General features: G+C 36.2%; 1 protein-coding gene, 1 long non-coding RNA gene and 1 pseudogene across 7 annotated transcripts; 2 read left to right on the forward strand and 1 right to left on the reverse strand.

Moving 5' to 3' along the window:
• Positions 1–385: 385 nt before the first annotated feature.
• LOC104100168 (transcription initiation factor TFIID subunit 13) lies at positions 386–10,989 on the forward strand. Of its 6 annotated transcripts, none has more exons than XR_687185.4 (8): positions 386–943; positions 8,011–8,144; positions 8,227–8,264; positions 9,023–9,082; positions 9,240–9,314; positions 10,135–10,247; positions 10,559–10,633; positions 10,734–10,989. XR_687185.4 is itself a non-coding variant. In XM_009607344.4 (8 exons), the coding sequence occupies exons 2-6, from the start codon at positions 8,042–8,044 to the stop codon at positions 10,243–10,245; spliced, it is 387 nt and encodes a 128-aa protein (XP_009605639.1). In that variant the 5' UTR covers positions 386–943; positions 8,011–8,041; the 3' UTR covers positions 10,246–10,247; positions 10,607–10,633; positions 10,734–10,923. The 6 variants fall into 6 exon arrangements, 5 of the variants coding, with proteins under 5 accessions (XP_009605639.1, XP_009605637.1, XP_009605638.1 ...); XM_009607344.4 differs by having other exon boundaries at positions 10,607–10,633; positions 10,734–10,923; XM_009607342.4 differs by having other exon boundaries at positions 10,559–10,989.
• Positions 10,990–11,248: 259 nt separating this feature from the next.
• LOC104100170 (uncharacterized) lies at positions 11,249–12,630 on the forward strand (annotated as a pseudogene).
• Positions 12,631–13,524: 894 nt separating this feature from the next.
• LOC108945825 (uncharacterized) lies at positions 13,525–14,019 on the reverse strand. Its single transcript, XR_001970051.3, has 2 exons — positions 13,943–14,019; positions 13,525–13,818 (listed from the first exon to the last, which is right to left on the reverse strand). It is a non-coding gene; the product is annotated as an uncharacterized lncRNA (long non-coding RNA).
• Between the last annotated feature and the right edge of the window lie 397 nt (positions 14,020–14,416).

Below are 14,416 nucleotides of genomic sequence, written 5' to 3' on the forward strand. Positions count from 1 at the left end.
GTTCATGCATATTTAGAAATGTTTTAAATTATAATAAATCATCAAAAATATTTTTTATCTTTCATTTAGTGTATTAATTACATTTGAGAATTAATCATAGGTTAAAAGGATGAGTAAAACAAAAATCACAAAAAAAAAAAATATACATTAGCTTTAATCAATTAGTTTAATTAATTAGTTAAAATGCTAATTAGGTCGTTTTGGCAAAACAAATTCAATTAGTAGTAATGTGGCTATTTTTGAAAGATCAAATAAAAGAAGAACAAGGTCTTTTGCTTCTTGTTCCAAATTGGCCCAATTCCGACGGCCCAAAACCCCACCTGCCCGACCCGGCCGGCCCAACCGGATCCCCCTTCTTAATTAAAACATCCCAGATCCCCCCCTTGACAAAACCCTAGCCTCCTCCTCCTCTTCCTCCTCTTTCACTCTCTCAAGAACAAAATTCCCCTCACACCCAAAGAACCCTAGGAGCCTTCTCTTCTTCCTCAACACACGCACACACGAAAAAGAAAAGAAAAAAACAGAGAACGGAAAAGGGAAAAAAGACTGGAAAAACAGAGGGAAGAAGGCAAAGAAACCTTAGAGCTAGAGGTCTTAAAATTTGCCGGCAGAAGCCCCCAAAATTCCTTCTTCTTCACCTTAGTTTCAGGTGTTTTAGCACCCACAAACCTTCTCTAAAACACCTGAAACTACTGCAATACTCAGCTGAAACAAACGCAGCAAAATAACTTCATCTCAACCCACAAAACACTATTGCGATTTGGAGGTCGCATTCGAGGTCCCGGAGCCGCTGCGCTTCTGTTAGTCGAAGACCGGTTAGCATTTTTGGCTCCGGAATTGTTGCCGGCTTTGGTCGTTGCTAGCTGAATAGTCATCGTTTCTGTACCAAACTCTGCTCGGAAGTTTTCTGTTAAGTGAAGTTTAGTTTGAGGCACTTACAAAGGTCTGTTTCTCTATCTACTGTTTCAATGGTATTATGTTTGCTTTAGTTGGTATTGCTTTAATTAAATGCTTGATTTGTTTTTCTGTTTAGTTTCTTGTAGATATTTTTCTTTTAGCTTTGTGTATTTCATCTGCGGTTAGCTTCATTATCTCTGAGTGCCTTATGTTTGGTTCGTCATTTTCGCTTGGTGTTGTCTCATGTTTGTTACTGCATCTTCGCGTTAATCATGGAAATTGCAAAGATTAATTGAATAATGAGGGGATTAGTAATAATGGGCCATGTGTTTGCTTGTTAGAAATTAAAAGGTTGTGGGGTATAAGCTGATTGTAACGTCACTGGATTGTGGGGGTTGGATAGAGCTAATTGGAATGGGTTAAGTTTGATTATTAATGGGCCGTGGAGTTTAGTTGAAATCTGGAGGTAATCTGGCCATTTATTTGGCCTGACATGAGTGAGTTGGACCATGCTCCTTTCATCCTAACAGATAAGTATCGAACGCTAGCATGCAGTCAACCAAATACACAAGCTAGCACGTCGTCAAAATTATCAACAATCATACATCTTTCTCCACAATAATATTTGATCCATAAGTCATGGCCTCACAATAATCTCAAAGTAGAAAAACATAATCCATGAATGTGTTAGAATGCTTTAGGCACGCCTTTTTTTTTTTAAATTAATCAAATTATCGTGATTATGTATATGTTCGCATGACATAATTACGGGTTCCAAAATTAAGATCAAAGTATGCGTTCACGCAACTTTGAGCGAAATAATCTTAATAATTAATAATTGTTACGGGTTCCAAAATTAAGATCAAAGTATGCGTTCGCGCAACTTTGAGCGAAACAATCTTAATAATTACGGGTAACAAAATTAAGATCAAAGTATGCGTTCGCGCAACTTTGAGCGAAACAATCTTAATAATTAATAAAGCGTGATTAAGTGTGTACATGTACGCGTGACATGATTTTAGCGCCCCAAATAAAACGAATTTACGCACACGTGATCCGTTTCAAAGATAAATCCATAAACACCATAATTAAAAGCGGTAAAAGGTAAAAAAACACACGTTTTAAAACACGTAATTAAACAAATTAATTAAGCCAGGTATGATTAAAGCGACCGTGCTAAAACCACGGAACTCGGGAATGCCTAACACCTCTCAGGTTAACGGAATTCCTTACCCGGTCTTCTGGTTTTCGCGGACTTTAAAACAGAGTCAAATTTCCTCGATTTGGGATTTAAAATAAACCGGTGACTTGGGACACCATATAATTATTCCAAGTGGCGACTCTGATTAAATAAATAATCCCATTTCGGATAATGTCACTTTGATTGGAAAAACACTCTATTCTTCGGGAAAAAGGAGGTGTGACAAGATGTAGTGTTGTTTGATAACTGAGAAATCCATGGTTTTTAGTTTCAGAACCCTGTGGATAATGAACGTGTCCCTTTACCCTCTCCACGTAAATACCATTCATGATTTAAAGTTGCAATGTACGAGTACTATACATATCACATTGTATTACCTTTTCTTTTGGACCAAAGCCTTGTGGCTATTTTTTGTCCCCTGAAACCCATTTTAGGTATGATGTCAAAATCTATGCAACTGGTGGCTATATTTAGGATCAGCCCAAGCCATTGCTGTATAATTTGGGTGATACTGGAATTTCATTTCACATTTGGATAAAGTACTGAAAGTGACACTTTTTTTTTTTGGCTTTTGAGGTACTAGAACAAAGACATCGCCCTATGTGTGTCGCTGGAGCTTTCAGAACAAGAAATGCTAATATTTGTTTGTTTTTTCTAAAAGAATGCATTTACATGTGTTTGTATATTTATGTGGCCTCAATTTCGAAATGAATGGTCGAACTAAAAAGGAAAGATATTTGGTTCTATCTACGTACAACTTTCTGATGATGGTTTTCTTTTTTTTCTAAAACAAAGTGAAAAGGAAACATAAAGTTAGATCCCTTTTACAGCCATAATCACAGTTTTCTTCTTTTTATCTTAAGCTGTTGTCTAAGGAAAGATAGAAGAAATTAATTAATGGGGAATCTAAAATGTAGGTGATGTTTGAAGTTTTATCTGGTTTTAATTTAAATCTGTTCAAGAAGTGCACTTATTTGTGCTTCTTCTATCCTTGCACTAAAGCCTAAAGGTTACCTGAAAATAAAAGAACTCTTGATCATGGCCACCTTTATATTTCCTTTTCACTTATTTTTTAAGCCATAGCATTGAGATTACTGGAATTAAATTTCCAGTAGCTTGTCCTTGGCGCCTTGTAGCTTCTATGGTAATTTGGAGCCGCAGTACATAAAAAGAATCTTTTACCAACCAGATATGACCGTAGACTTTGGCGTTGCAATATATCACATACTTGTTAGGTTAATTTGGTAACTTAAAATTGTTGATGCATATTTCATTATGAAGGAATAGTTCTAAGAAGGACAGATGGTCCATTTTAATTTGATAACATTGTTATAGATCTATTTTACCTAATTTTCAAGAAGTTAACTAAGAAAAATCAACCCTAAGATGAGCTAACAGCAAAAAGTTAAAGGAAGGACAGAGATGCTGAGTTGTTCTAATACTTTATGCAACCTTACTTTATCTTCTATAAGTCCATTTATTTAATTTAACGTATTATATCTTCTAGAAATCCATTTATTTAACTTAACTTAATGTATATATTTGTCACGACCCCAAATTCCCTCCGTAGGAGGTCGTGATGGCACCTAGTCTCTACTGGAGAATAGATAATGACATGGAAAAATGTTTAAACAATTTAATAAGATAAAATGACTATGCAAATGAATCAAATAGTATGTCACATTTAATGACACCAAATAATTGCAAATAATATCTCGTGGAATCAAAACAGAATTTATTTCAACTTTATGAAAATCACAACAATTAATCGAAGGCAACTATGACCATAAATCAATATCAACAAGGGCACTACCGAGGTACCGCCTCGTAGTCCCAAATTATAAATAATTTCACAATGTCTCATTTCCTTATCTCACCGCGGGAGCCTTCACAATTTATTTTAAAGAAAATATTTTTTCCGAAATAGCATCCCACGTTTTAGCCATCCTTATCACACCGCATGACCTCTAGTAGTTCCCCCTACTAGCCACGCGTATCAAGCCACCCTTATCTCACCGCATGCATTTCAATACCCAGACCTTATACCACCGCATGCGTATCAATATCACAATATATCACAATTTGCACTTCAGGTGCTCAAATAATTTAACTTGCACAAATAATTCATCAACAATATTGTTCCACAATAAAGAGCTCACGACTCATGTCAAAATAACTCAACAATAATATTTTTTCACAATAAAGAGCTCACGGCTCATGTCAAAATAATTCAACAATAATATTTTTTCACAATAAAGAGCTCACGGCTCATGTCAAAATAATTCAACAACAATATGTTTCCACAATAAAGAGCTAACTGCTCCACCACAATAAGTACGAAAATCTTACAAAAATATTCAGGAGTAAATAATTCAGGAAAATAGTATTTCAAAATCTTTAATACGTTGCTTTAATATCAAGTTTAAAAATGTCAAATACTTCATATTAATAATATTTAATTTAAAGAAAATCAACCTTCAAATAATGCACAGAATAAAAGAAACCAAGTTCCAACTAAACAGATAAAACAATTAGCAGGAAAAGATCAAACAAATTTAAAATATATATCTCAGATCAATGATGAAGAATATAACAAGATAAAATAATTTAATAAATGCGCAACAATTATCTACACAATTTAAAAATATAATCTTTCACATTTAGCCTGTGTACACACTCGTCACCTCGTGTACACGACTTTCAACACATTTCAATAATCACATTAATATCAATTCTAGGGGAAATTTTTCCCCCACAAGGTTAGACAAGTCACTTATCTCGACTTGCTAGAATTTAACCAAGTATTATGTTTTTTCCTCGATTTTTCGACTCCGATCGACTCGTATCTAGTCATAATTAATTTGATACAGTCAACAAAAATTATAGAATTAATTCTATAAGAAAATACTACATTTTTCAATAAAAATCCGAAATTAACTCAAAAATGGCCCGTGGGGCCCATGTCTCGGAATCCGGCGAAAATTACGAAATATGAACGCCCATTCAACCACGAGTCTAACCATACCAAAATGACTAAATTCCAATAACGATTCGACCCTTCAATCCACAAATCTATCCAAGAGGGTTTTCAAAAATTTCCAACTTAAATCACCAATTAAATGTTAAAAACAGTGATGGATTCGGATAATCTAACCAAGATTAGGTTAAGAACACTTACCCCAATGTTTTTCCTTGAAGATATATCAAAAATCGCCTCTGCTCAAGCTCTAAGTTGTTAAAAATGGCGAATGGGACGAAGCCCCCTGATTTAATAACTTACAGATCTGTCTAGGGTGACCTCGATCATGGGGTCCGATCCTGGACCTCGATTATAGGAGTTCGATCATGGACCTCGGTCATGGCCTTCGATCATGGTCCTCGACCCTGAGGCTCGATCACATCCATCAATCCTGGCAAGCGATCATGGCTTCGATCTTTATGGCCTTCGATCATGGCCCTCGAGCCTGCCTTCGATCATGGATATCGAGCCTGCCTTCGATCCTCGGCTCGATTTCTGGTGGCTCGATTGCACAGCAGAAGAAAATTTGCAGCAGCTTTTGCATCAGCTGTTTAAGTCCCTTTTTTATCCGTTAACCATCCGAAACTCACCCGAGACCCTCGGGACCTCAACCAAATATACCAACAAGTCCTAAAACATCATACAAACTTATTTGAAATCTCAAATCACATAAAACGACGCTAAACCCACGAATTATGCTCCAATTCAAGCTTAATGAAACTTAAAATTTTCAACTTCTACATTCGATGTCGAAACCTATCAAATCAAGTCTGATTGACCTCAAATTTTGCACACAAGTCATAAATGACATAACGGAGCTGTGAAAATTTTCAGAACTGGATTCCGATACCGATATCAAAAAGTCAACTCCCCGGTCAAACTTCCAAACTTTAAATTCCTATTTTGCCGTTTCAAGCCTAATTTCACTACGGACTTCTAAATAAAATTTCGATCACGCTCCTAAGTCCAAAATTACCATACGGAGCTGTTGGAATCATCAAAACTCTATTCCGGGGTCGTTTGCACAAAATTCGACATCCGGTCACTATGTGAACTTAAACTTTTAATTGTTTTTATCAAAATTCCATATCTCGGGCTAGGGACCTCGGAATTTGATTCCGGGCATACGCTCAAGTTCCAAATCACGATACGGACCTACCGGAACTGTCAAAACACTGATCCGAGTTCGTTTGCTCAAAATGTTGACCAAAGTCAACTCAGTTGAGTTTTAAAGCTCTAATTCACATTTTAATCCATTTTTTTCACATAAAGACTTTTCGAAAAATTATACGGACTGCGCACGCAAGTCGATGAATGATAAATAATAGAGGGCTTAGAACACAAGAATTAATTATTAAATTTAAAGATGACATTTTGGGTCATCACAATATTTATTATTATTGAGACAAGATAAATTTATGAATTTTAGTATCTCTTTTTGATTTACTATGGTCTTTCCACTTTTCAGTCCCTTAGTTTCCATTAAACTAGTTATCCACTTTTCATTATTTTTTGCATCATAAATCTATTTGTCCTTGTTCTATGACAAATTGAAGAATTTAAGTTATATGCATATACATTATAAAAATTTACGCAATCATATTATTTATTAGGTAAACATAAGTTATATATATAGTATATGTTAATAGTGTTAAGATTTTCTTTATAGTATATAACTATTGTTTAGCATGTGATAGTAGACTAGTCATTAATTTTTTCAGGTTACCACTTAATTTATATCACACAGATTGACTTGTAATTACCTAATAAGTGTATTAAGAAAGAAAAAAAATCATGTAAAAAAGTATTTTTTATAAAAAATGTAATTTTGATAAAGTAACTTTTTAGAAAATTATCAAACAAACACAACTTCACAATTTGGAAAAAAATAATTTGCACTTTTTCACCTTCCTTTCGAAACAAAGGGGGGTAAAAAATTCTTTCCGCTTGTTCCGAGGAAAAATGTGACTTAAATCGTAATTTAGAATGTTGGTTATAAAATGTATTTTGGGAAAGGCAATATTTCACAAGTACGACCCAAAAAGCGCGTGAGCTATAGGAATAGTGACTTATGAATCGTAATTATGAATGCGACTTATAAGTCGCATTTTCTAATCGCCACTTATACAGCTCCTTTTGTAGTCGACTCATAAATCAGTAATTCCGATTAGGCCGCCCCAATTGATTTGAAACCCGTTAAAGTCAGTACCTGTTTTAAAGGACTGCCGAACTAAACTGCATAAAATCCACCGCCTGATGCCCTAATCATTGTTGGAGATTTCAATTTGAAATTCACTTTTCTATCGCACTTTCTTCTTCAGTAGAATCGACTAATCAACACAATTGCAAGTTTTTCTTCAAATTTTGTCTCCCCTAACAGTTTCCTAGGGCAAAAAGTTAGATTTTTACACAGTTGATTGGCCATAAAATAACTTAACTGCAACGTCGAAATTTGTGGAAACAAGCGGTATTAGTGCAATTTTTCTTATGTTATACGAAATGTGCCTTTGTTTTTTTCCTTATATTCCCGGCGTTGATCGTTTTTAGGAATTTCTTTGTCCTGGATTTGATAATCATGTTAAAGAAGGAGAATGTTTTCCGCCAGTTTATCTTGCAAGTACTGTTTCTTTTGTGTCTGCTTCAATTAGATAGGTTTTGGCTATACCATGAGCTCCCTTTTGTCCAGAGTAAGAAAAACTAATGGATTTTTGTATAATTTATGACCAGTTAAGTTGATGTTAACGTTTACAAGTTTTATAGGAGGACATTCTTTATGCATTCGGTTTTATAACTCTTTTTGTTTCCCCATGGCGTCTGCTTGGTGTATCTAACTGATAATCTGATTTGTTTAATGGTGCTTGCGGTATGAGGATGTTATTGAATACTTTTGCAGGTTGAAAAGTGAAAGTTGGAATAAATAGAAAATGAACAACTCTTCTATAGGGCCATCGTCAAAAGCTAGAGTAGGAGCTTCGCAACCATCAGAAAGTTCATTAAAAAGAAAACGTGGCATGTTTCAGAAAGACCGTAAGTGAATGTTCGCATAGGCGTGTATAGATCAATGAATCCAAGTTTTGTTTATTAATGTTTCTTCTGTTTCATTGCACAGTGCAACACATGATGTATGGGTTTGGAGATGATAGTAATGTAAGATGCCTTTTCACTTTTATGTTCCATCTTTTATTGTTTTCCCCTTGTGTATGTTTGGTGATGTTTATATTCACTAATTCTTTTGTTTGTGGGGAAATTGAGTAGAATATGCCATGCTGCTATTGCCAAGTTCTTTGTTTGTGTGCACATTAATACTAGAAAAAATTGCAGATTTTGTTGGTACATATTGAGTATGGCGTTTTGGTTTCTGCCTAACAATGTTCTTACAACAACATGCGCTGGCTACAGGAAACAGTTTGATCTTTCTTTTGGTAACATAACTAAGCCTTTGTCTAAACTCTAGCAATAACTTTCAGAGGAACTTTGGAGTACTTGTGCAGATACTTAAGAAAGAACTGAATCAGGAGTCAAATTTTGTGCCATATTCGTCTAGTTTTCTCTCCATAAAGGATAATCTATTTTGCTGTAGCACACTCCTTTCTGGTTTAACAGATTTTCCTGTCCCTGCTCCATAAGTGATTTGAGCACGCTTGTACTGTGCTATTGTCTCCACCATTAATACATATAGTGTTGCTAGCAGATTTTCTTCTTAATATGTTTTCTTTTGTGGCATCAAGTTTAGTGTTTTCACTGCAGTCAATTGATACTGGACTTCAAATGAATTTGGAAAGCATGATAGTTGATTGCCTTGTATATCTAAATGTTGTCTCTCAAAGTTAATCTTGTTCTGATCTTCTGTGATTTGGTATTATTTTATGCTCTGATTTACTGAGCTTCTACTGCTGTACTATCAGCCGCTTCCAGAAACTGTGGCACTTGTGGAGGACATCGTTGTTGATTATGTCACTGATATGGTGAGATGAACTGATTTCTAACCAATTCTGTTCTTACCAAGAATTTCTGACAACATATTCTCCTACTGTGTATTACGCCCAGCATTTTTTGACTATTATTTATTTTTAGAAGAAACATGCATTTGGTCCTATCTTTTAAGCTTCACAACTTGTATAGGTGCACAAAGCTCAAGATATTGCAACCAAAAGGGGGAAGCTTTTGACAGAGGACTTTCTGTTCTTAATCAGAAAGGTAGACTTTTTTATGAATTCAGCATTTATTTATATGTGTGTGTGTGTCTGTGTTTTTTTTTTTTTGGGGGGGGGGGGGGGGTGATACAGTAAAGAGTTTGAAAAATGTCATTCTAAAATTGGAGGTTCTGTAAGTAACCCCTTCTTTCTTTCTTTCTTTCTTTATCTCTATATCTTCTCTGTTTTTGTGTTTTAGTAGAAGTTGATATTTCTAGGTTGTGCATCCCAAGCTTAATCACTAGTCTGAGGTCTTATTTGTCACATCCAAAACTTAATCCCCAGTCAAAGGTGTTAGTACCGATATCAAGCTGAATAATTGGTTTCATATTTATGATAATTATAGTATAGCTTATGTATTTACATGATAGAATTAATATTCAAAATTGGTCCCGTTGGTCATGTTATGTATGTTTATACCTGATTAAACTGAAACTCTTTTGGTCTAGTCATATGCTTCTGTTGCAACTAAAGAAGTTGAGAATAGTCAATCTTCATAGTTACTATATTGTTTATCTAAACAACAATTACTCCAATTTTGGATTGGGGAGAATTGGACTGGGAGTTTATGGGGTTTTCTTGGCATTATTTCCTTTGTTTAATACCACTTTCCTCATTCTATTGCCCTTCTTTCTGCTTTCTTTTGCTGTAATTCTAATATGAGTGAACGCATGTCGGTAGCTGTAAAAGCGAATCTAGAAGGCCGTTATGAAAGATCAGTCATGCTATTGCTTGCATTTGCTCTGCGAGTTAGATATGATGTTAGTTCAACTTTTATGTGCTCTGAGGTCTGAATTTTGGATGAATACTGTTTTATTGTGCAGGACTTGCCCAAACTTAACCGGTGTACAGAATTATTGTCCATGAATGAGGAGCTGAAACAAGCTCGGAAGGCTTTTGAGGTCGACGAAGAGAAATTAGCTACACTTGAGTGACGGTGAGAATATAAATTTATGATCTTACTTCAGAATGCCAAATTGAGTGGGGCACCTTAGGGACTAGTATACAATCTGCTCCTCATTTTCCAAACAGAAGTGTAAATAACTGTTGTCACAGTTTTCTCCATCCCAATCAGATGACAGTGTCACCTTGTATATGTGCTTAGAGGCTAGAGCTACCTAGTCTTTGTTCTAGTTACCTATCTTTGAACATGTTTTTCCTCTTTGTTCCCAGTTCTCAACATCCTCCTGTGTTCAGTTTATATCTTGCTTCTGCTCAGAGTGCAGTTCATTGGTTATTTTTTATCAGAACATACAGGGCGACTAGCTAATTGGACTTTCATGCCTGCTTCATTAGATCCTCCGCACTGATGAAATCAGTTTCGTAAGTGCTCTTTTGATGCATTGAATCCACCCCCATATACTTGAAGAATTTGATCCAAGGGCAGCTGATCGTGTCATTTATCTACTATTTTTTTTTGTAGATTTGCATAAACTGAATGTTTGAGTCGGAATGACACTCAAGTTAGTGGATTTGTTTAAATCTGTTTAATACGCCAAAGAACCTACAAAGATTTGTAATTTTTACAAAATCTGTAACGTTAAGTATTTCAATTCTTAGGGTTGACTGTGTTGAAGGTGTATCAATATCCAGTCATCCATTGGTGATTCCAACTTTGGATAAACTACATTTGACGAAGATGGAATATCTTATAACGCGAAGAGCATGTTAAGCATCCATAGTGTTAGACTGTTGCTAAACTTGTGTTGACTAAAGGTCAAGAGCTCTATTGCACTCGTATTAAAACTTTCTACATTGCTGATAAATGATTTCAACCTAAAGTGTATAAAATTTAGTGTTAAGAAGGATTTCTTCAGCAATCAAATTTTTCCCAAAAATACTAATTGCTTTTAACAAAACTTCGCTCTATAAATAGTGGCGGTATACATTATACAATAGATCGTAGTTAGATTGTAATTTATATGGCATTCTTTCGTTTTGACAACCTCTAGTTCAACATCTCTTACTATCTACATATAATAAAAGGAGAGGCAAAAGCAGTGTTGAATGTGTTATCCAAGACCAAATGTGTGAATCTTGTACGAGGGTTCAGGCTAATCCGGACCAGTGGGTGGCTGCAGTGCAACTGCGACAGCATGTTTCTCACAGGCGGACGTTCTTCTATTTGGAACAGCTTATTCTTAAGCATGATGCTGCTGCTCGTGCTATAAGGATTAAGCAAATGGATCAAGGAATTGATATTTTCTTCTCTAATCACAGTCATGCTGTGAAATTTGTGGAGTTTATAGGGAAAGTGGTTCCAATTCGGAGCCGTAATGACAAACAACTGGTGTCTCATGATACCAAAAGCAGCAGTTACAACTACAAGTATACTTATTCAGTTGAAATTTGCCCAGTTTGCCGTGAGGACTTGATTTGTCTTCCGCCAAAAGTTAAAGATGGTTTGGGGAATCTAGGGCCACTTGTGATCTGCACCAAGGTGAGTAATAACATTGCTTTACTTGACCCATTTACTCTCAGGAACTGTTTTCTGGACGCGGAACAGTATTGGAGGGCGTCTTTTAGGTCCCTACTTTCGAGTAGGCAGCTTGTGGAATATATAGTTCTAGATGTTGAGAGTGTTTCTTCTGAGGTCAATGTTGGTTGGATCTAAGTACGCTTTGGCAGATGCCCAAGTAGCTCGTGTATCTGATTTTGGCAAGAATGATACAATTTTCAATGTACGAACACATCTGGGGCATCTTCTAAATCCTGGGGATTATGCACTTGGGTATGACTTATATGCTGCTAATAGTAATGATAATGAGCTGGACAAGTATAAAGTTTTTGTTCTCCCAGATGTGATACTGGTTAAGAAAAGCTATGAAGAGAAATGGCAGAAGAAGTGTGGGAAGCCTCGTTCATGGAAACTGAAATCTCTAAATATGGAGATTGATCTGATGACAATGTAAAGGGTAGAGACCATGAAGAGAAGATGAGCTCTGAGTATGAACAATTCTTAAGAGATTTAGAGGAGAATCCTGATTTGAGGTTCAACATATCTCTTTATCGCAACAGGGAGTATCAGCCATCAGAAATGGGATCTGTGACTGATGGGGATGATGCCCCTAGTGTCGCATTGGAGGAATTGTTGGCTGATCTTGATTTAAGTGAAGAGGAAGCTGACAATGATAGCATGAGGGAGTGAGTCGCCTGCGCGTTGTTTATTGGGGATGCTAAAATCTCTGATGAATTTCGTAAAGCTCAAGGAATCAGTTTTGTTTGGAGCAATTAGGTCCGGAGTCCGTTAGGTGTGATTTTGCTCCCTCATGTTTCTTCCTGTTATTCACCTTGAATGCAAACTACATAAATATGGTGACGAGTATCTCTCTTCTTCAGCACACAGCCATCTTTTCCCGAGTAGAAGTGAAGCGACTGCTTCTCAATGGAAGGAATGCATTTTGAAAGATTCAGTTAGATTGGCAGACGAAAAACCAAGTTGGAACAAACTATACTTTAAAATTTTCGTTTCTTTTATGGTGTGGATCTATGGCATGTTTAATTATTGTTCAATGATTTATTTATATGTTTTCTATAAACTACTTCTGTGTTGATGCTAAAAGCTTAAAATCTCTCTCTCACACACACACAGACACACACAGAGCACCTGCTGGAGTTGATTGACTGATTGGTCATGTTTGTCACAGTGAATGGGAATTGATATAAGGAACTGAAAATGGATGGTCGTGGCAATTTCCATTTATTGTTTCTTGCTTCCCTTGTGTTAGAGGCTGGATCCGTAATTTAATTCATCCACTGAGCTGACAACCGAGGAGAGGTGAGATATGAAGAGGGAGATTGAGGAGTCCTTCGCCATGAATATTGTGCTTCTACAGGGAGATAGATCGGGAAAAGGAGAGTATTATTAATTAGAATTTATTATTAAAGAAAAATAAAAGATCAAGGAATTTGAAAGGTTTGAACGATTTTCAGAAAGATTTGAAAGAAACATTGTCTCAGCATATGTTTTTCCACATAAAACCGACTCAAATGGAACCAAACACCATCCCTAGTAAACTCATAAGCTAGGTTTGAATGAACACTCGGCAAAATGTTTGACATAAAATAAAATATTTATGCCAAGAGTTGAAAGTAATTTCACAATGCCTGGTTGTGTGCGCGAAAGGCTTTAGTGTACAACAATAAAGAATAATACAATAATAAGAAGGTCGTATTGCTACAAATAGGTGCATTTCTGCTCTAAGTAACACCGCTTTTCCTATCATTCCGGTACGAAGGCCGCAGACTACAGCAACTGTTGCTTCAATAGCTACCCATTTCCAATCTATCCCACCATCTGCGTTGGATTTCCACAGCTCTACCTTCTTCAGCAGAAACTCGCATCAACTGCTGCTTCTGATTTTCTTGCATTCTGGTATGCTCTGAAGCCGTTGTGCAATTTCTTGACAGTTCCCCACATTCCATGTCGAACTCGATGCCCATATCTTCATAGTGAGTAAGCGTGACCTCGCATGCAGATAACTGTCCATCTCCTTTCTTCGATTCCACTACATCCATTTTAGCAGTGTAATCTTGAGTAAAAATCAACTTAAGTAACAGGCAATTGGAAATTTTGCAAAGTTAATCCTTGTTGAACACCCAGACCCAGTGTTAATGGCGCTACCTACCTACTCGGCTTAACAATCCAACTTGAGAAGTACAGGTCCACACGCCTAGGCAGCTTGTCACGTCTTTGCAGAGCTGGGTATATGGTACACTCTGTGGAAGATCATGTTAAAAATATGAGCATAATGTGTAATTACATGGTTTCTGAAAAATAGAGTTGTTAACAAACCAACTAAACAAGCCACCATGAGAAAGTGTAATATTGGAGATCTAACTTTGTCCAAGTACAGATAAATAAATATATGAACTTCATGGAAACTATTAAAGGATTTTAGACACGGAAGCCTCGCAACTCCAAGAAGGCCTGAAATATGCTAGGTGGAAGCAGTAATAAAAAGAATCACTGTATGCACAGATCAATCACTTAAAACTTGTATTTGAAGCATCCAGAACAACCAAATTTACACGTGGTGCTGTAGCGCTAAACAAAATCAATTAGGGAGCGAACACCCTATGTTGGAAAAACGACTAGGGAGTAAA

Source organism: Nicotiana tomentosiformis, chromosome 2 (genome assembly GCF_000390325.3).
Source record: "Nicotiana tomentosiformis chromosome 2, ASM39032v3, whole genome shotgun sequence".
Taxonomy (NCBI): Eukaryota; Viridiplantae; Streptophyta; class Magnoliopsida; order Solanales; family Solanaceae; genus Nicotiana; species Nicotiana tomentosiformis.